The sequence below is a fragment of the Teleopsis dalmanni genome, chromosome 2, assembly GCF_002237135.1.
Source record: "Teleopsis dalmanni isolate 2A chromosome 2, ASM223713v2, whole genome shotgun sequence".
NCBI lineage: Eukaryota > Metazoa > Arthropoda > Insecta > Diptera > Diopsidae > Teleopsis > Teleopsis dalmanni.
This window is the reverse complement of record NC_051847.1, coordinates 143754369-143778883: the sequence shown is the minus strand read 5'-3', so window position 1 is coordinate 143778883 and position 24515 is coordinate 143754369. Positions and strand designations below refer to the sequence as shown.

Here is a 24515-nt window from a genome sequence, read left to right as displayed (position 1 = left end):
TTGGTAGAGATATATTTAACATAAAAGGATTTGAACTAAAAGAAAATAAAGACGTTGACTTTGTCTACTTTGAATCTTTAATATCTATTTTCCACATATAGTTACTTGGAATTTTTTAATAAAACCTTCTCAGACTAAAGCTAAAAGACTAAACCTTCTCCTAATGTTAAAATTAAATCTAATCCGATTAAAAGTAAAAGTTTTATATTTTATTATATAAAATGTAGTACATTAACAGGACAATTCTGGCAAGAGTTCGTTTGAAAGATCTTTCGTATTCTGGAAGCGGTCATTTGCAAGACTGACAGCTCTTTTCAGACTTTCTAAAGACCAAATGAAAGATCTGCCTATATTTTGTTTATATTTTGTGTATAAACTTTTTTTTATATATAATTAACTTATTGACATGCTTAAGTGGTGGATCCCAACAATCATCGCAATAATGCCTAAACTGACCTAGTTTAAGTTTGCTAAATAACTAAGTATAATGAAATATGCTCGTTTAAACACAATTATAGTGAAAACTCTCCTATCGGTCATGTTATATAAAGCGTGAAATGGTTCATGACGAATAGTTACGGCAATTGGTCATCACCAAAGACATGTTATGCAAAGAGTCATAATACAATTGTCAATTTCCTACCTTTACTACTATATAGACAAGTCTTTTTTGTACCTAAATTTAATTAGGTAATTATATTTTATCATTTTCACGTTACGAACTTTAATGGCGGAAATCGATTTTAACCTCAAAACCAGTTATTAAAGTTTATTTGTGAAATAAAACTAGCTATGACGAGGCACAGAAAACTTTTTCAGCAAAATGCACTTTTTCTCAATCTCAAATTTAAATTTACATTGAAAATAGGACATGACAATGACTATCTGTATAATATGGCCCTAACGGAATAATATTTATATTAATATTAGAATAGTTGTCACATAAGATTATATATAGTCCATTTCATTAAGAAACAGAAGAACAAAGAACAATAAATTACAAAAAAAAAGTGCTGAAACCGGTTTTAAAATGAACTTTGTTGTTAATTACTGTGATTCATCGCTTAAATCTACTACATTTTGTACATGAAGGAAGATTTGTATGAAAAAAGATTACACAATTTGCTTTATCATCTTATACTATAATTCTAAATGTTATATTTAATACATGTCAACTGTTTTAGTCAGTCATAAAGTTGAATATATTTAAGCATTGATTTGAAGATCAAATAAGAAAGTTATTATAAAATTATAATTTTAAGGTTTAAGTTTATAAGAGAACACAAAATAGTCTGATGTTTATCTTCTTAAAAAATGCAAATAAAATTTTCCATTCTTAAATTGATACTAAACTGATTGTATTTTAATTAAACGTACTAAACGAATAGAATGAATTACAATTAAGGAGTAAGGAGTTAAAAAAAATCTTAATATTGTTCTGGTAAACTTATAATAACGACACAACAGTTATTTAATTATTTCTGTTTTACAAATTACTCTACTGTCTAATCTCTACTCTAATCTTAAAAAGTCAGTACAAAAAGTGGGTCACATTAGAATATAAAGAAAGTAATCTGTTAGGTTGGGGAATAAATGAAGAACAATTAAGAGCCCAACTCCTAACAAGCTTAAAATAGTAACATTTCTTATTTCAACCATAATCAATAAAAAATCATGGTATATAAAAGAACCAGTTTATAATATTAATCATCATATGTATATGGATTACAAGATAACTCCAAAGACTTGGAGTATTTACAAGATAACTTGATTTATAATAACACTTTAACATATAAGAAAAACATAAATTTATTAATATAAGAATATATAAAAAGATATAAACTAATATAATATTTGTAATATATACTCACATACAATAATTTTTAAATGTCCAAAAATATCCAGCAACGCATTTTGCGATTTATTAGAAGTACACAAGGAAAGAAAACTTTTCCCAAATTTTGTGAAAAAAAATTTTATTTTAATAATTACAGATATTTATTTGATAGCTAAAAAGAAATCAAATTATTTTAATTTTTTTACTAACTAGACCTTTGTAAAATTTTTACTGAAAAGCTCATATTTAACTATGATTTTTCGTAAAACTAGCAGATCTCTTTTGGTATTAATTAATGACTTAATAAATTTGCTTTTATATCTCTGTTTAATGGACCCATAAATAGATGTAGAAACTAAAATCTTTAAAATTGTGATATTTACATTCAATCTTAATCTTTAAAGACAATCTTCTAATTTTTGACGTATTTTAGTCACTCTAGACAGTATTATCAGATATAGAGCTCTGGTATTATTCTGCCATGTTCATAATTTTAACAGGTTTTCTTCTGTATCATCGAAATAAAAATTCATCTTTTATCCCTAGATCCCGTAACTAATAATATGTAACTAATTAATTATTTAGCTTGATTAATTCAGCTAAATCCTTGTTTTTGTGTACGTTACATGGAATATTTCTACTTATTTATAAAAATACACTGAGAACCATTAAAAAATGCAATGTGTTGCGAATAAACCGGAATTAATTGATGCGATTAAATCGATATTAGTTAATATCATTACTTTGTAAAATATGGTTCTTCTATCTTTGCACTTATTGTATGTACATTCTACATGTTAAGGCAGTACAGATAGTTTTCTTTTTTGCAAATAATCAGTTTATAAATTTTTTTCAACTCTTAAATCTCGAATATATATTCAAAATCGTTTGTTTCATATTGTATTAGATAAATATTAGAAAGTAATTCTAATATTTTGGTGCTTCGAATAGTATTGAAAATTTGATTACTGGTAGTGGATTTGAACTATCCATTTTTTAGCAATACTATACTTTAAACATGAGTACTTTTTGTAAAACAGTCTACATTCCTGGTATTTTTTGAACCCTATATTCTGAAGCTCAGTTCCAAATGATGAATACTATCGTACGAAATATTAACAAGGATATGTGTGCTTTAAAATAATCAATAAAAATCAGTTTTAATTGTTTATACATCCAATAAAACTGCAAAGAAAAAAGTACCTACCCAGCATTTAAAAACAAAAGATTATTAGGGTGGAGAACAGAAGTATTACAAGATGAGGATTATTATCTGCTAAAAGATATCTTAAATGTTGTCAGTGTTTCTCTACTGCAATTAGTAATATTACCAAAAGGGTTCAATCAGGTATATAGGTTTCACTGAAATCATATAAAATGCTTTATCCATTTTCAATCAAAGTAAGTCGACGACAACGTGACCTGGCTGCTATGGTCATTAAGACAAAACTTCAAGTCCCTGTAAAACAAGTGGACAAACCTCAACAGATCGTTTTTCTCTTTCAGCTGATTAAAAATAAATACAGTTTATAGGATCTTACTGCTTATTGCTTCGCAAACATTATGCCAAATTTTGTGTGTGCAAAAGTAAAAAATAAAAGTAGTGATAAAAAGTAATAAATAAAAAAATGTCTTACATCTCAGATAAATACGTTCTATATAGGTACATTATTTATGACTTGTGAAATATTTAACGAACTTAAATAGAAAGTTTTCATCAAGACACTATGTATGCTAGTATTTGCTCTTGTTAATTATAATCTGTTACAGAATTAATATAATCTCGTAAAAGTGAATTGAATACACCAGTGTGAAAAGTACTTACCACACTTTTTTACACAACAGGGTATGACCCTTCATGTTTGTTGCGTTCGACTGTGATTAAAATTATTTATAATTATAAAAATTTTTTTTTTTTTAAAAAATATTATTCGTATTTTCACTAAAATAATAAACTATTGTAGTAATATATAATAATTTGTTATGTACATATTAAAGATTTTAAAATAGTAGTAGATGTTTTTGTAACCTCTTCCAAACAAATCTCAAACTTTAAATTATAAATAAATTTATGAAAATAAATGCAATATTTTGTCACTTCATTAAAATCACTTTTTTTAACCTTTTTTTATATTTTTTTTACAAAAAAAAAATTAATTAAATATAAAATTATGACGCCGCATATATTAATCAGACAGTGTTTGACTCATCAACATGCACAAAAATGATTCAATAATATATTTGAATCTTTTTATCTAAAAATTGTTCAATATTGAATAATTAAATCACCTTTGAAAATACAGATGATTTATTATTCTAAATGATGTTGAGGTAGGTTTGATGGAGTCATTCAAATAATTGAGTATTAAAATATAATTAGCTGTAAACATGAGTACGTACATGATTCTGTTTTAATGTAATATTTGTTAAATACACATCAAATTGTTAGGTTCAGAATATATAATAACATTTATATCTGTTCAGATATTCTCACAGCAATTGTTGGAGCAAAACGTTTGCGTAAAAACGACTGAGTTTCGCTTAGTCATCATCATTTATGAATTATCTGCTCACATTAGACTAAATTTAATAAAATCATTTTACGCTCTCAGCTGAACTTTACTATCCGAGTTTATATATGTTTAATAAATACTTTATGTTTATAATAAAGTATAAAAACCGTATCTGTGGAATATATTAAGCTGCATAACATTACGGATATGCATAATTTGAACTCATGAATACTTATAAAATGCTGTGAAATATTTCCGCTAAATTATGTATTAATTTGTTTTAATAAAGATAACAATATTATGGACATTATCATATTTATATATATATTTGGTTTTGAAAATATCTTCATAATCTATACTATACGTATTAATAATGAACATAAATTTAGAATTTCGAATGAAAATGCTGTGTAAACAAAGATGAAATTAATGCCAAAATAAAGATACCGATTCGAATGAGTTTTTGTTGAAGTCTAATTCAGGTTTGCATATAAAAATAAATTTTTTTACCATAATGTATTGATAAAAATAAAAAAGCAATACAATAAATATAATAAATTTAAATAATTTATAGTCTTGCGAATTATTAATTTAATTTTTTTTACTTAGAATGCTTTTAAATCTTGAGTTATTATTATAAAAATAAAAATCACGACATTTAAAATATAGATTTACACTATGAGAGCACTTTTTAAATATGAGATACTTTTTAAAAATTTTGTTCAGAAACTATAATATTTAAGCGCATAGTGAGTTTAAGCTGAAATGTAGTGTTTACTGTGATAATGTCCTTTATCGTAATAAATCAATTGCAAGAAACGATATGTAATAATCGTTACAATCAATAATACTGAATTTATTATAATTAAATTTTGCATTAATCATATTCTCATTGGCTTATGTCAAAAATTATTTGTTTTACGTCAGACCTAATTTATTTGTACGTACGTAGATACAAAAAAAAATTTAAAAGAAATAAATACAAAATTATATTTCCAACTTAAAAAATTCACTTGATTAGAAACTAATTTTATAGCTTATTTTTATAGCTAATTTTTTAAGCAATTACCCAAAACATTAGAAACGATCAAAATAGATTCTTCATAAAAGAAATAAACAATGTCAATATCTCGCTTGGTATCGTTTGGTCTCGTTGGTAAATTACCAGCGTGAAAATTTAATTAAAAATATCCGATATTTAGATTTATTGTAAAATATTCATGCGAGCTTAATTTAAAGTTTATTAGATACTAATAACAACATGTTTAGGGTAGTTTATAATTAGACATTTAAAATTGAAATAATAAGTTGCAATCAAACCAAAGGCAGACAAACATTAGTGTTTCTCAATCTATTCCTGACGATGAGTTTAAACTTTTAAAGTAGTATCATACCATTCAATAAGATTTGGGGCTGCCTGATATATGGCAACACTATCAACAACTCCATACAATTTGTGGAGAATAGCATCCCTCAAACGATGCTATCAAAACTTCATAATATTATGATAACAAGTTTTCAGTTTACAGTTGTTTTGGTAATCGCAATTTTATGATCCTTAAAATAATAAATAAAAATAATTTGGTGTGTTGATTAAATCTTGACTTTGTTTTTTTATGGCGAAAAATTTTATTAATTAAAATTGGTTTGCGAAATTACGAATAATAATTTGTCAATCGTTCCTTAAATCTTAATTTGGTGTCGAAGCCTACGGTCATTAATTGAGCCCAACAGACTGGAGATGCAAGATTGGCCAGTACATGTCATCAATCATAACTTGATGTCTAGGCCTTCAGTCGTTAATTGAGCTCAACAGACTGAATCTGCAAGTGTGGAGCTCTGTCACCATCATAGCCCCATAACCATTTCTGGGTTACAAACCCATACCTTCAGTATATTATCGGTATATTGCTCATCGTTAAAACTTACATTCAAAATCTCAAGTACAGCGAACTTACACATCCACCTCCTAAGTGTGTCAGATTCATCACAGATTTGCCGTTCATCCGTAGTCATGCAAACGAATCGGCCATTACATTGATTAATCTTAATTTTGTGTCCAGACCTCCAGTCATAAATTGAACTCAACAAGGTGGAGTGACATTTTTCACATTTCTATTTTATTGTATTACCACAGACAAGTTACATATGTGGATGTACAATGCCATAAAAAGTAAATATAGACTAAAATTTTATACTTTATCGTTCGATCGCTATAATACCACTGTTATCCAGAGAGTAGCATATCAAGATATTCAGAAAAATATATAAATAATATATATATAATGTACATCATGTACATCTGCATTATCTACAAATTTGTCGCATTACAGTAGGACATACTACCTGAGATATTTATAAAATCAACTTGTCACTACAAACTTTATTATTGACACAGCAACATAAATGTTGTTATAAAAAATAAACTTCAATTATTTTACAACGCAAAAACTGTATTATATATTAGAAATATTTATAAAAATTCATATACCAATTGTAGAAATTGTAATTGCAAAGTAGCAATCACTTGTTTATTTCTTAAGTAGAAAAATTTCTTTTACATTTGACCTCTAAGATACAATATATGCTAATGTCTTCTTTTATGACATAAGATTAATATTTATATAATTTCTGGAAATCTGTCAGATTTAATAATAGTATAATAGTATAAGTTTTGTTGATTTTATGACTATTAAGCATTTCTATTTTACTATATTAAAGCGACATTTAAATACCAATTTACTGTCTATCTGTAAGATTCAAGCTACATTTGTACAGCAACGTATTATTCATCTGAAATTTTAAACGATCTAAAATTTAAATATAGAAATATAAAAAAAATGAAACATTTATTTCTTTAAAACGTATTTAGCTCTTAAATCCTGCTTACTTGACTGATTTGTTCGTTGCAATAGCAGGTCCGCAAATATGTTTTCACTATCCATAATTACCGATTTTTCGCTGTTTTACTACTACATTCCTCGCAAGAGACCTTAAGATATGAAAAGAAAACAAGAACTCAATTAATTTCGTTGAATTTAAGTAATTTAACAGTCTGATAAACTGTCAAAAAAGTACTTCCCTAAAAATTTATTCTGGGGGCCAGGCCAAATGTTTAATTATTTCTTTTCACTATAAGTTTCCACGGTGAGTATTAAAAGAAATCTAGAATCAGTTTCGCTATACAGCGTTGGTTTCTATACACCAGTCATCAGAGACAGAGACAATAAGCCTTGTAGTATTCACTCGATCCTGTTTTATGAGTTTCATAAGCTTTTGTTATTTGAAGTCCATGTTAATGGGGGGTTACACATGACCGAAGTGTCCTTCCTTTATTATTGGCAAGCTGAAAAAAAGCAGAGGTACGTACTTCTTAATGATCTCCAGAGGATCATAAATCGGGATCCCTATGGACACATCTAGAAAAGCGGGAGAGAAAATATGTGCGGACAAACCCCCCTATTGCTTTTTCATTAATTTATGAGGGTGATGTCAGCTAGTCGGGGTATAGCTCTCTGTTTGCAATTTCGGCACTGGATTTTTTTGATGCATTACAACACAATAGACTGTACAAGCTACAGCACTGCACTGCATTAACGTACAAAGCACGACATTGCACGATGCGCAATTGGTGTAAGCAAGCAAACATTCCAGAAACGCAGCGAATGTTGTTGTTGGCACTATAATCTGAGCCATTCGCTGTACATCTCTGGTATGTAATTTATATTTTCAATTTATACTCATATTAAAGAATCAAATATGTATCTAATTCGTTTGACTCAAACTCCAATACTTTTTATCTGTGAAATTGTATAAAAATGGACAAATGGAATTAGCACATGAGGTGACTGAAAATTGGCTTTTGTTTGATTGACTCTACAAATTTTATGCAAATTAGTTTTTTTATTTGCAAAATTAATAAAAAATTCCCAGAATTTTATTTTCGACCTCGTTCCGTCATACAAAAGAGTGAACAATTCGCACGTAAATAAGAATATTATTTCATTGCTATGAATTAGTATAAATATAATGTATAAGTTGAGAGAAGAATAAAAAAAATTGATAATGCCTAACTAATTTGAAATCTCTTAACGGAACTAAGTACATATACGTATATACATTTTGAATATATATTTTAACATTTGATTGTCGTTTCGTAGTGTCAGATTAAAATTAATTATATATTATTTTTATTTCCTAGATTAAACTATAAATAAATAAACCTTAAACTAAAGTTTAAAGTTATTTTTCTTTTTTGTTATGTGTAAAATTAATCTTCTTTATATTCAATATAAAAAATTTATATACATTAAATTAATAAATAAACCTTGCACAAAAATTTTAAAATAATAATTCTATGTATTTTTATCGTCTACTTAAATTATTAGGTATATCAAAATTAATAGTATTAATTAAAATATTATTCTGTTATAAATTATTAAATTTTAATCTTGACTGTTAGTGATTATACTTATAACAATCAGAATACTCAAAATTTAAACCTGCTTGGATTCTATTAAATTTTTTTTATATATAAATACATATATTCGAAACGGTAATATATAAAAATGTTTGAAATCATATATGTTTGTATTTAGTGTATAATAATAAAAATCAATACAACAATATGTGGTTATACACTATTTTACACGTTAAATCCCTACATATGAAGGGATTGATAACCTTCAAATTAAAAATTATTTAGTGAACTAAAAATTACTATAAACGATAATAAAATGGAATATTTCTTATTACATAAAAATCAAAACGGTTTGTAGTTAGACCTTAGGTCATGGTTGTTGAGCTACAGACTGAATATTTGCCTCCTGCTACATTATCTTAATGATTTTATTATTCTAAATATTGATTAATGATTTTCTGTAAATGACCGGTTCTGTCAATTTTGGTTGAAATCTAGAAAAAATGTATCGGTATGATATTTCCAAAATATATAATACTGTTTTAAGTACTCTGTAAATATACAGGATATACACATGTTTATTATGAGAAATTAGGTTTACGAGAATAGGGGTATATATATGTATATATATAAAATTTATTATTTAACTAATTTATGTCTTACTAATCCTTTTTGTAAGTTTATGTTTTTCTAATATTCACAACAAAAATATCTAATTATTACTTAAAAATTTTAAAAATCTTATCATAAAAATATTATTTCTCTATAATATTTCAATAATATATACCGCTCAGTTAAATACTTACATATTTAATACTTTAAATTTTCTTTTAAATTTTAAGTACGCTTTAATATAAAACAGTTTCTTAAAAATGTTTGCCCTGAATTATTTTTTCTTATTCAGTATAATGTTTACCCTCGCATTTAAAGTTGAGAACTCTTATGAATTTTTATACTACAAAGTACAAATAATGTGATGACATCAAACTGTATTAAAAACTGAAGTTGTACTAAAGATAAATGAAGTGCTAAATATGTAGATATGTATATTTATAAATACACGGGCGTACAATAAATTGTTTTTTTAGTTATTGAAGGGCCATTTCTCCAATCTGTGTTCTATTAATACTGGTGTAGTTTAGACTAGGATTTCTAACTTGCCAGTCTACGGAACGCAACTAGTTTTGTAACAATTCTATATCTAACGTTTATAATCGCATATTCCTTCATTCTTCAAGGAATTCAAGAAATTGACTTAAGTAATATTTTTTTTCCTTTAATTTCTATTACAACTATTTATATATTTTTGTCTCATTTGAAATCCTTGCTTCATCCCAATTTTGCTATTCTTGTAATTTTATAATCTGGCATAATTCAAAATGTGATCCCTTCCATCCCTTTAAAATTGTGTTTCTTGCTCCTTGAGTAATATTTTGTTTCAGTTTCTCATCCAACTTTGAGAACTGTTAAAATATTAACAATTTTTAGATTTTTGTTTCATATTAAGAGTTCTTCTGTCGTACTGCTTCAGCTATTCGAGCAGTTCTATATTCTTGCCATCATAGATGCTTAATTCTATACTGCCTTAAGATTTTTTTCTAACTTTCTTAATAATATTTTTATTGAGTTCAGACCTTAACTGCACATATCCTAATAATCCTGATAATTGCAATAAAATGTCATATAATCGGTTTTTTAACAATTGACACCAGTACATATGAAAATTTGTCATCTAAGCAGTTTGGGTAAAACTGTCGTGATCCTTTTTACGGACAGCCTTGCATGGGTACACAAATATTGGTATGTTACATAGATATATTCATAAAATAAAGTGCATATCTTATGTGTGACCTATAAAATATTATTTGTAAGACAAATAAAGAAACTCAGAGCTCGGGGATATTGAAATTGCATGCATTGTGTCTTCATTTGTGCATACTTTTCTTCCATTGTCTACTTTATTGTATTACGTTCGGAATGCAGGAACTCAGAAATTCAGGAATTCAGCCAACAACTACTTAACAAAGTAAAGGCTTTTATGTTAAGAAAGTTACACGCATACGAACTAAAAGGGAAAAATTATCTCCGAAAGAAAAACTGTTAACAATTCTTTTTTTATTTATATACTTGTATATTGTTTTTATTATTTATTTCTTATTTTTTATTTTTCTTTTTTATTTTTCTTATTTATTTCTTATATTTTTATCAAGAAGCGTGTGTATTTATTTGTAGTTACTCTGCTTAAAATAATAAACACGTTTTATAGTCCAAGGGTGCCCTTTCTCATTGAATTGCTAATAAAATGTTGAAATTGCTTACTTGCTGTTGGCAGTAAGTGAAGTCTTCGTCTTTCTTAAGGGCATAAATAAAGATTCCCAATGAATTAACATAAAGCTCACATAGAGCTGCTATCTTTTCTTGTTTAACTTTTGTGATCCAAAATCAATAATTTTGCAATAAACACAAAAAACAAAAAAACAAAAAAACAACAATACAAAAAAGATGAGATTAAACAAAAAAGGCAAAAAAAAAAAACATCAAAAACGAAACAAACAATTTGTAGTAGTAACTTTAGTAGAGCATGAGGCATCATTATCTTCATCAGCTCCTCCATGTCAAGCAGTCATTTCAGCTTTTATATTTGTGCCCTCTTCTGGTTCGCCTCTATTATTAGTGCCGCAATTAAATGTAAATGAGCCCAAAATGCTTAATCGAGATCGAACGAATGAAGGCGCTACAAATTGTTTACACAAGCAAAAAATATTTATGCATCTTTATTTATTATTATTTATTGCCTTGCTTATATTTGACTATTTATTGTTATTAATATTGTTTGTTCAAATTGTTCATTTTAAATACTCCATACCAATGTTAATATGGCTCAAATGGTTCGATTTGCTTTCAGTTTACTTCGGCTCTTTTCATGGCAAATTAATATTTCTTTTTTTTTCATATTTATTTGTTTTCGATATTCGATTTTTGTTTATTTTCATCATTGGTGTTGGGTTCGTGTATTATGCAATATTCATACGTACAAAAACAATAAGCACTTCACCTCGATTTACACGATTTAAGCTTGAACAGTTGCGAGCATCATAAACACTTATTTTGGCCAACTTCATTTATAATACTTGTATCAACATTACACTTCACTGGTGACAGCAAAATACTTTAGCACAAAAACCGCTGCAACTGCAACATCAGCACAACAACAACAGCAGCAGCAGCAGTTTTGTAATGCAATGTATTTCCTCATATATTGACACATAGACACACACATAGATACATACATACACGCTTACTTATGAGATTTACTTTCGCAAACATATGCACTTAAATGTCAATAAAGCTTGGCTATAATGCATCTGCCATAATGATGATGGTTCAAAACATATTTATCAAGTATTTTGAGTTGTGACATATAGCAAAAATGAAGTAAACAACAACATACAGACAGGTTATCTGAAAACGAAATTTATTAAAATAGATACCCCCGTATCTATGTAATGTTGCTGTATTTTTAATTAAAAAAAACCGTGTGTACTATGTCGGTTGCTACTTTACAGTCTTTTATAATATAAACATTTATCAAAGTTCAAACAATTTTTTTTAAGAAAAAGTTTAACGACCTTCTAAGTGGTTTAGTTATATTTCTGTGATATGATAAAAATTTAAAAATAATTAATTATAAAATATTTATAAATGTGTAGAAGTATATAAATAATGTATTCTCGTTATGAGAATAAAAAAAAATTTAATTTTATATTACAATTAAAAAACAAATTATTTGATTAATACCAGTGCAAACTCATTTCACAGAAGACACAACTCATTTAGATCCTTTCTGCGAAGTGAGCGCAGTATACCCTAGCTAGAGCATTTAAAAGAAATTAGGTAAAAATGCCATTATTTAAACACTGTCTTTTTGCTAAAACGACTAATACTTATTGATTTTTGCATATTGAATTATTTATTGACATCGGACTAACACGTGAAAAGGAAGGATCTAGAAGGATATAAGAATTTTAGAAAATATAAGTTAAAATATATGAAAGTTAAAAATATGTTAGGAAAAGATTTGAGAGTAGATATTGCATTTGAGCTAATACCAAGTATTAACAGAAGTTAGAAATCGTGAATATTAATATTATATAAAATCACAGTAACTTCATATAAACAATATAAAATATAAAAGTATTAATTAAAATAGCACGATGGCCGAAAATAATTAATAACAATTGTAAACAAAGTTGCCGGTTCAACTGCAAAAATTAATGACGTCACACGAACGTTAAGAAAACATCCCAGTTAACTAGAAAATTTTTGGTCTTAATTTAATTGTCAGTATATGTTTAAGATTAATGAGTTTAGCATTGATTATATTACATTTTCTATAAAATTTTTGCTAAAACTAAAAGTCAGTCGATTTTCTAATGTGGTTGTCTGAATGTCAGGACACCTGCTAAGTAGGAAGAAATAGAAGTATTTAATAAAAAGGTTTTTTAAATAGCAGTGAAATATAAAAAATATTGCCAAAAAATTATAATTAAAAATTATTACCATTGATTATGTTATGGTTATTTGCCCATAACTGACCATACTAGCTGTAACATATGGTCAAGTGAAAAAATCAATTAATTAAAAATAAAAATGTTGTTGTTGTAATTTATTATTGTTCAATTAAAAAATAGTTTCTATTAAAAAAATAGTATCTTTCCTTAAAATTAACTTTAAAAATCCAGTTATTTCACTTAGTATTCACAAATGACTACAATGCATTCAGAGGCTTCATACCCATTTATGAAGCTATAACTTTTGTTATTTGTTGAAAATTATGCTTCACAAGTATTATGTTAAGAAAAAAAATAAAACTTACGAAAACTTGCTTCAAAGTAATTCTAGTAAAAATATGTATTTTACTTAATTTTTAATAATCAATCAACTTTCAATTCAGTGTAACCTACACACAGGTTGAAGTTTAACTATCATACATATCTGATCAAAATGTAGACACAGTCTTATGCTTTCAGTTCTTGAGAAATAAAATTTTTGGGTAACTATGTACGCTAAATAGTGAGCAAAATAGTAATGCCTGATGCAGCTCTGTGTACAGCAGACAGGCTATACCTATGTAGCAGCAATATAAGCGATTCAATTTCTATTTTTTACTTTTAATTTGGTTTTACCTTTAAATTGTACTTCAAAGTCGAAATTTTAAGGATGACAATATTTTTAGGTGTAATAATAAACTAAAAATATTCGTTGCATATTCGTCGCTGTTGATATAGTGTTCACGAAATTATCTCTTAAGTTAACTTTAAGTTTTTAGCATTTACAGCGAGTTATGGTCATTTAAAAATTAATCTTAAATTCAATTTTTCGAAATTTCAAGGCCCTTGTATTTCTTAGGAAAAACAAAATTCTTCCGAAATTTGGATTTTTTTATATTTGTAGAGGTGCTCAAAATCTTTATTTTAGTTAAATTAGAGGTTATAAAGTCAGTTTTAATCAAAATCCATCCCGTTTATAAAACAATAACCCATATATACAAAAAGTAGAAAGTTGGTTAAGCTGATATATTTGGGAATCATGATATATTGATATATTGAGAACTCATGTCGTTGTAGTGTAAAAGAAAGTGCAATACATCTACTATATAAGTGAACCACTTATGTATATAACATTAATAACGTTAAACATATACAAATATATATATCTCCATTAGAAGTTGTGGTCAAAAAGTTTTTCTATAACTTATATTTTAGAATTTTATTAACAGCATTTATAGAAAGATATTTAGATTACTGACAATTAAATTAGATTTCTTGTAGTTTAACATTTTTAGTTTTAAATTTTTTTATAAGAAGGATTTAGAATTATTGAGAAAACGTGCAGTTTATAACAATTCCTTTACTTTATTCTTTTTTTTTCATTCTTTTGTTTTATATTTATTTCTTTGCTTGTAGTTCTCGAATAATTTTTTTCTAATATTTTAAGATATTAAACTATTAAAATAATTTGAGAAGGATTTTTTTTTATGACTTTAATCTCATTTTATAAAACATTTTTTTATTGCTGAGACATAAAGCACTTGAGAAATCGTTAAGTTTTATGTGATATATTTTGTTATGTTGTTATGTTCATATTTTTTTATATTTTGCTTTTTGCCAATTGCCACTATATGACTTTTGGCAACTACTTAAAAATGTCAGTCACAACTCAAAATACTTCATTTCTAATGGTACAGTCATTATCTTACTAACGTGCTTCAAACGTGCTTAAATGTTTTTGTCAAGAATTCGTGCTTAAACGCAAATCCTTCGTTCTCGTTTTTATTTCTTCCTATACTCCTGCAACATCTTACATCTTTACTATCGTCACCAACGCCAACATCGTCTCCAACAACAAAACCGATGACTACTTTCAACAAACAAAACTACAACATCAACTGGCAACTGGCAACTTCCACCAACACGTCACATATATACGTCAATCACTTTAAATAGGAGCAACAGCAAAATGATGCGGCACTGCAGCCAGTTTCAGAGGAGCCCATTAAGTTAGTGCATGTGCTCAATCCAGGTGAACGAGAATATCTGTCGCCGAATCTGATTGGTGTGCAAAATATAGCAATGACATTTATGCCGCTGACGATGAACTTTATTAATATTATTGATGCTTTCCGAGAGATTGTGAATGGCGTTCGATATGAGATACTATTGAATGCGAATGATACTAAAAATAATGATGTCGAAACCATCTGTCGCTTGGTCATACTTGAAAAGCCATGGCTACGTACTGAATGGGGTGATAAATACCGCGAATTACAACATTCCAATTGCAGTAGCGATGCAGATAATTTAGCTGATTCAAATGCTCATACCAATGAATTGAATGATAAATATAAAACTAACCCAACATTTAATGGTGCCTTAAGAAATGAGGTTTCCGATGATGAAATGGCTAAATTGGAAGCACAAATTATGTCATATAATTCTGATGTTAAACGACGTGCCAGCACAACTACTACTAGGCGTACCACCGTAACAACAAAAAGTGTAGTAGTCGACAGTAATGAAGCAGTCACACCTGTGGAAGATAATGAATCTGAAACCACTTTACCGCCTGAATTAAATGCAGATGAGAAGAAATTATTAGACGATATATTCTCAATTGGTGCGTTGAATTTTGAACAATCACGTCGCAATAATAGAAACGATGCAGCAGAAGCAGCAACAGCTGATAATAATGAGGAAAGTGATTATCCACAGCGTACCGCACACGTAGAACAATTAGAAGAACCGCAGCGTTAGTGACAACGCATTGCAATGCACCGCATCACAAATAATCCACCCATCCACCACAAACCCATTAAAGCGTATTTAAATTTTAATGTGTAATGTTTTTAACAATTAAGCACTGTCAGAATAACGAAACTGTTAACTGCAGCGGTTGTCGGCGAAATCAAATTTTATTTAAACAAACGTCTACGTCTCTTGTCAATATATTTAAAGTGTTCTTGTTAATAAATTTTAATTTAATTTAATTTTATTTTAATATTATTTGTGTTGTTTTATTTCGCTTTGGTTATTGTTATTGTTGTTCTATCAAAATAATCATTATCCTTGCATATCCTTGTGTCGGTAGTCTATTCAAAATGCACAAACATTTATTTTGCACTCACCATTTGTAGACATTGTCGGATTTTTAATTATAGAATTCATGTTATTCTGGCAAAATGTTACATTTGTTACATTTTCCCCAATGGGCTCCGCCTATTGTGTGTCAGTTCTCTTAATTGCCACATAATTTTTTTCCAACTTACCGCCTTCCACAACATTTCAAATGGTGTTGCTGATTTAATTAAAATTGATTTTTATTTTGCAGTGATTCTTAAACTTAAAATAATATTAAAAGAGGAAGAAATATGTGCAAAAATGTATGCCATATGTATGTCTGTATGTTTTATAATTGTGATACTACATTACAAACAGACAAAGCTTTTAGAAAAATGAGATCTCCTTTTTTTTTAAATGTAATTCAGTTATATAAAATTGCATTAAATGATATACATATACAGATGACAGTGCAATGTTCTCTTAGAATGCACAGAAAAACAGAACGGAATTTAAGATTTAAACATTAAACTATGTTGTAAAAATCTTGTACTTAACAGTGAAGGTTTCTTTTTATTGTATATAATACACCTAGGAATACTGCAATAAAAACAACTAATACATGACCCAAGAAATTAAACAGGAAGTTTATATCCTTTAATGAAGTTAAAAACCTTTACTCAGCATATTCTTGTTAACAAATTCGATACCTTCTGCTGAAAACATGGCATTCGTAAATAAAGAAGGATAAAGCTTTTACATGTATACATGTATCTGTTTGAAGTGTTAAGAATATATACTTGTATATATACGTATATCTGATAAACCTATATTTTTTCAGATGACATCTAAATTATAAATTGATAAATTTATTTGTATATTATATATACAAAATAATATATAGTATTATATATTATTATTATAATAAAGTATAATATTATATATTATTACTATTATTATAATATATATATATATAAAGTATGATTTGTAAAATAATGTTTTAAGGAATGTCAGAATTCATTAAGTGTTTGGCTTAAAGTAATCCAAATTATATTAATCAATAATTAATTGGTTTCGTTTTTGAGCTCTCAATGAATTTTTTCATATTTAGTTTGGATAATCCACAAAAATATTAAAGTTGCATTACATTTTTGCTTGCTTTTCGTTTTATAAAACGAATAAGGATAAGGAAACAGATAAAGGTATATATTATACAATTAAAAGAAACCAAATTTCGATACCATATAATCTAATGCAGAACTGTCCAATGTGCGACCCGCGACATGTCTACTATAATCTACTACAATTACGCAAATTTTCTTTTAGTGTACTGGTAAAACCTCATTATTTTATTTTTTTGGTATACCAAATAAATAAATATAATTAATGAATTAGTAAAACTAAATTTAACATTATAACCGTATTTTTATTTTTCTTAAAAATAACTATGAATTAAGTATTTGCTTCTCCGTCACTCCAATCTGTAAAGTGATTTGTATTGGCCCGCGCTCGCATCTGGCAGTCTGATCTAATGCAAAGACATGTCTTTTCTCTACCTTAAACGTTAAAGAATTCACATTTAAAATATTAGATAATATTACCATGGATACAGAATATGGTATGATTTCATAACAGGCAAAGGTATAAATAGTTAAATCGTGCGTTGGACATATACCTATATATTAAAATGCGAATTTTCAAACCGCTTTTGGTTTGTGTAGATCCAAGAAAAAAATGGTAGTTATGTCCTTTAATCATTTTTGAATATTTTCTTCTACTTTTAACAGATTTGTTCGCTACATTTTTGAAGGTATATAAGAAGTAGTGGTAGAGAGTACTGTGCTAAGGCATTTATAGACATCTTCCTACGCATAAAATTGTAGACATCTTTTAAATTTTAATTAAACTAACTTAAGAATAGCCTTTTTCCCAATATAGAATATAATTAAGAGTTTTTAATTTTTTATTTAGTTAATAATTTTCCTTGAATAAAATAAAATTTCAATAAAAAATTATAAATCTAAGAAAAAGTTTGAGAACCGCTGCGGCTTTGTTCAACGATTTGTACCCCGTATCGTATGAGTAACATGAAAATCCGCACACGTTTACGCTCATAAAAACTCAAGTTCACACAAATTACTAAACTTTGCTGCTATTGTTTTATTTTAAAATTGTCAAAATACTCGAAAATTCCATATTATTTCTAACTTTAATTTGCACACATATTGCGAGCGCACACACAATACTTTGTTTATTTCTGCACTATTTGGTCCTGTGAATATCTTATTTGTCCTTTGTGATTTACGACATTGTCTATAATTTTCAAAACTTCTGTTTTCATTAAAAATACTCTACTCTATGTCTCTAACCCTTTACCATCTGATGTTAGATATTTGTGTTTTTGAATTTTATTTTTATTTTTATTTTTATTTATTTTTATTTATATGAAAAGTGTGTGTAATTTAATAATGTGGTTAGATAGATATGCATATGTAGACGCAAAAGTAAATATTTGCCATAAATTTCTATTATAATATAATTTTCTTTATTGGTTTAACTTACAAAATATCTGCAATATTGGTTTTATTTATTCGAAATTAAATTTTATTCACATGAAGTGTGTATGATTTGTATATATTGTTTTTGAATATTAAATTGGAGAAATAAAAGATGAATTACAAATATCTATATTAATAAAATTATACAATAATTTAGATTAATCATCGCATTTGAGATATATTGATATTATTTATAAATTATATCTGCTATAAAATTCATCAATTCTAGTATTTAATGGAAAACAAATTAGCAAGAATTTATAATATATAACTTGACTAATATATACATACTGTAGTGAGGCCAGGATTCAACTAGGATCGTTGCGTCATTAATGATGATGAATATATACTCTACCTTCAGCTCAAAAAGTACTCGGATTTTGTAAATAAAACACACAAATTTAAATTTTATTCCAAATTTATTTTATCCCCTTCAAAATATGCTCCTTCTGCAGCGATACCCATATGCCAACGCTTAACCCAATCTTCCATACACTTTTCGTAGGCCCGTGTAGTTATGGCTTTTAGTTCCTTCGGCGAATTCTCTTTTACCGATTCAATCGAATCAAAACGCTTACCACGAAGGAGCAATTTGAGTTTCGGGAACAGGAAAAAGTTGCACGGATCCTGATCTGGCGAATATAATGCCAGAGCGATGACAGTGTTGCCGTGTTTAAAGAAACTAATTGACAGATGACGCTCAAATTTGGACCATATGTCAAGAAAGGGTGACCAACATAACAAAAAAAAAGGTCTATTACTTAAGGAGTAGTTAACAAACAACCAAATCCGGATACTTTTTGAGCAGAAGCTATATTAGAATTAATATACGTGATTTACTTAAAACAAAAAAAATCTTTTCATATGCATCCAAAATATATTAATATTCATTTCCATGTATTTAATAAGTAATATTTGTCAGAATATTTCTATTAAGAAAAATTAAATTAACAACTGTGAAAATGTATTATTGGAATACATATCAAGTATTTAAGCTGGGGGCATATATCCCTAATCAACTATAACCCCCGTTCTCCTCAAAAATATGGCAAGTAATATTGCGTAATCAAAAAAGGTATCTCAGGTTAGATTAGCTTTTTACAATTATTTCAATAGAATGAAGTTTGTTTGAATTAAATTCTTCTTCTTCTTCGCTTTTTAAATATACTTTTCTTTTATTCGTTTTTTCATCTATAGCTATATTCATTTATTCGTACTGTCTCTATGATCCCATGAATTTTACTTTCATTATTTTAGTGCAATTCTGTCTTCTTTTGTGTACTAATAAGTTACTGTCTAGAATTTTAAAGTGCATAATTTTATAATTTATAAATTTCATAATTACTATTGTAAAAGATTTATTAAAAGTTTGAATTTCTTTCACAGAGCATAGAACCGCTACTCATTATCTTACAAAAGTTGAGACGTCTTAATTTATTAAAAGACAGATTCAAATGAATAAGTAATCGTGCAAAGTCGAAAATAATATTTGTAATATGCGTGTAGCTTATAATATTAATAGTAGTATAGTAGGCATATAAAAATTTACACTTATTCTAATTACGTACATATGGTATAACATATTAGAATTGCAAAACCACAACTCCTTCTAAGATTAATATCATACATTATTAGAACATAATGCTTAGTATATACAAAAAGGAAAGATCTACTATTAGTTGTGTATTTATTCATACACACTATTTTTTTTCTAGTCCATGATGGCATTCAGCATTGTTATTAAAATTTATTAAAAAATTTATTAAGTTATTAAAATAAAACGAATAATAGAATATTAGACTATTCACACGACATGAGTTTGAGTACACGAACTGCTTGATTAGAACGAGTGTTACTTTTGTTCACGTGTTTGTGGTTTTCAAATTGATTTACAGTAATCGTTTCTAAACTTGATTTAAAAAAAATAGAATTTTATGATATTACAAATTACCTAAAAGTGACTAGCTTTGCCTAAAATTAGTTTCAGTTTCCTTTATTCCATGATTTTGTTACTTTCTATGGATGATTCAATCATTTAATAAACTCAACCGAATGGCTGAATTTATGTCCGCTTAAAAACCGGTTCCAAAAATATTTTAGTATCAAAGTGCACTACTTTGATTTGATGTAAATAAAACTTATAATGACTTAAAGCATTTACAATTGAAAGTTATCGATATTATTATTTTTGAAACTCATCAAATAAATAAAAACAATTTAGTCATCATATTATGATAATTTAAAAATATAATAAAATTACTCTTTTTTACTTTTGCTGTGTAATCACAATTGTATTAAATAATTTATGATTCGAGGTCTTGCCTGATCCAAAACCAAATATGACATTTTTCATCGGTGAAGTCATACCATTCGACAAAGAACACGCTTTTGACATACTTGAAAGAGCTTTAGAGACATTTTCTGTTAATAATGGACCATATTACAAGTAAGTACTAATAAGATTAAAACATTTAAGTTATTATTCTAAGATATGTGCATATTGTTTACTAATAGAATAGTTAAAGTGTACAATGCAACACGTCAAGAAGCAGCCGGTACAATAACAAAACTAGATGTAGATCTTATCGATAGAAATAATTTCACAGAACGTTGCAAAGTTATGGTTTGGAAACAACCTTGGGAACGACAATGTTATGAGGTTACTTTTAAATGTCCAAGTAAAGGAATTGAAAAGAACCGACATAGTCGTTCCATCGAATATGCACAGAAGAAAACACACAAAAAACACGATCATCACAGCTTAAATAAAGTTGAGCATTTATTCAATAAATTTCAACTTAAATATAATCGACGATATGCACACAGCATGGAAAGACAAATGCGTCTAAGAATTTTTAAACAAAATTTAAAAACCATTGAGGATTTAAATCGTAATGAAATGGGTAAGTATATTAATGAAAGTATTATATTTATTTCTTCAATTCAATTTCCCTTTACTGATAATAGGTAGTGCTAAGTATGGTATTACTGAATTTGCTGACATGACAAGTGCTGAATATAGAGATCGCACTGGTTTGTGGGAACGTGATGCTAACAAACCTACAGGCAATGAAGGTGCTGCTATACCTGATATTGAATTGCCAAAAGAATTCGATTGGAGAAGTAAAGGTGTAGTTTCAAAGGTATAGATATTAATAGTAATCGTTTAAAGAACAATATTAATGTTTATATATACAGGTTAAAAATCAAGGTAGTTGCGGTTCCTGTTGGGCTTTCAGCGTTACTGGTAACATTGAAGGCTTACATGCAGTTAAAACAGGAAAACTGGAAGAATATTCAGAACAGGAATTATTAGATTGTGATACAATTGATTCTGCATGTGGCGGTGGCTTGCCAGATAATGCCTACAAGTAAGTTCTTTAAGACTGTCAGCATTTGCAATGAATGCATGAAGCAATTCATTTAAAAATTAGATCTACAAAAAATAAATACAAATCTTTCTTTCTCTTTGTACATTCTTGTGAATCTTTCCTATTCTCGCTGTAAAAGTTCTTTTTGGATTATATGTATAATCAGAAACGCAAGAAAAAATGGCACAATATCCTAAGTACTGCTTTAATTCTTGCGTATGTTAGATCATACCATATTATAATATATATATATCTGTAGCTAGAGATAAGTAAATGTAAAGCTTTGAACTAATTACGTGATAAGTTTTTACAACATAAGTTTTCTACTATTGGTTCAAAATTATACTATCAATATACGGCACTTATAGAGAATAGGAAATATATAAAACCCATCATTGCAAAGGATGAATTTCTTCTTCATTCACACAACTTCTTCAAAATTTTTAAATACCAAGCATCATGTGTATGACAATTTCGGAAATATTACACTTTGTTTCCCGTAATTACAGTAGTTCTACCCAAATGACGAGAGAATTCATCACTCTTATCGGAGACCATTTGGATGTCAACTCCTTTAATTAATAAGTGATAAACATTTTTGTCAAAATTAACCTTTTATTTTATTTTTTACGTCTAATTTTCAATTAAAATAATAATCATGTTTCCCGTATTCGGAGGCCACATCTTCATTAAGAAGCACTGTCTTAAAGCAGTTGTTGTTGTACCCGCAGGGATCTGTAAAGCAAATAACATAAAAAAAATTACACAACAAATACATAGATTAGAATATGTATTGGTTGTGCGAGCGCAGATAGGATTATAAGAACGTCAAGCAGAATTAAGGCGAAGAAACTTACCCACCTTTATTTGGGGGTAAAACTGCATTTGGGTGAAAAGTAACTGTTGAGCAAATGGCTATATTCTAATCTCAATTGAGTTAGTGCAGTTCTTGCTGTAACGCCGTCTTTCATACTGAGAAATGCTAGGTAAAGGTGTATTAAAAACTTTATGACACTGCAACCTCGGTGTTGAAGACGATACTACATTTATTAGGGAGGGGTGTAAGTTCAAATTCATATTCGACCTCACTGATTTTAGTTCTGTTGCAATAGTTGTCGATATATTTATTGTAATGAGAAAGGGATTGATGGGTACATCTTGGAGGACTCTAATGTACATGAGACCATTGGGATTTCCATCCGTGTAGTTCACATCTGATTAGAGCATCTGAAAAAGAAAACAGCAAATCAACAGAATGAACGAGAATAGATGTTAAACTTAAGTGACTGCCCAAACATATAATATGTGTATTACAATTTTAGAGCTATTAAACAAATTGGTGGATTGGAAACTGAAGCCGATTATCCATACGACGCACGTAAGGAACATTGCCACTTTGATGCATCTAAGGTTCATGTTAAAATTTCTGGAGCTGTTGACTTACCGAAGAACGAAACTGCCATGGCACAGTGGCTTATTGCTAATGGTCCCATTTCTATCGGTAAGAATAAATCCAATACACATGCTGCTATTGTGTAATTATATTATCGTATTATATTACTATTTATATATACTATATATAGCAAAAAATTGTTTATATATCCTAGTACCCAAACTTGTAATAATATTTTATTAACGTTTTAGGTATTAATGCTAATGCTATGCAATTCTATCGTGGAGGAGTTTCTCATCCATGGCATCCACTTTGTTCACGTAACAATCTTGATCATGGCGTGCTTATTGTTGGCTATGGTGTTTCTGATTATCCAATGTTCAAAAAGACATTACCTTACTGGATTGTGAAAAATTCTTGGGGTACAAAATGGGGTGAACAGGGATATTACCGTGTCTATCGTGGTGATAACACATGTGGCGTTAGTGAAATGGCTACCTCAGCTATACTAGCCGATAATTAAATTTATTTTACAAAGAAAATAATGTTTTTAAAAGTCAACAGCACAAGCCAAATGTGTTAAGATAAATGAAATTACAATTAAAATTTCACAAATAATTATAACAGCAAATACAATAATTAGTATGTAGTGTGTATGTACGTCTCTGTAGTGTTGTATTTAATATACATTATATAATATATAAAATAATATATACATATTTCCAATAGAATATAATCAATTAAGTTACTTGCATTAATCTTGTAACAGACAAAAATAAAGATTGTTTATTACTTTTCTATTGTTTA

General features: G+C 27.8%; 2 protein-coding genes across 2 annotated transcripts in view; one reads left to right on the top strand and one right to left on the bottom strand.

The window, feature by feature from the left end:
• LOC119675880 overlaps positions 1-1978 on the bottom strand; it is a 9299-nt gene extending 7321 nt beyond the window's left edge. The window contains exon 1 of the mRNA XM_038087097.1: positions 1876-1978. The gene's annotated coding sequence lies outside the window, so the exon portion shown is untranslated. The remainder of the gene's footprint in view (positions 1-1875) is intronic.
• The window catches only part of LOC119675879 (putative cysteine proteinase CG12163), a 26349-nt gene extending 1834 nt beyond the window's left edge, over positions 1-24515 (top strand). The window contains exons 2-9 of the mRNA XM_038087096.1: positions 15277-16082; positions 16188-16191; positions 21260-21390; positions 21459-21847; positions 21912-22087; positions 22143-22315; positions 23638-23816; positions 23960-24515. Of these exons, the coding sequence (XP_037943024.1) occupies positions 15277-16082; positions 16188-16191; positions 21260-21390; positions 21459-21847; positions 21912-22087; positions 22143-22315; positions 23638-23816; positions 23960-24231 (2130 nt within the window). The 3' untranslated portion in view covers positions 24232-24515. The remainder of the gene's footprint in view (positions 1-15276; positions 16083-16187; positions 16192-21259; positions 21391-21458; positions 21848-21911; positions 22088-22142; positions 22316-23637; positions 23817-23959) is intronic.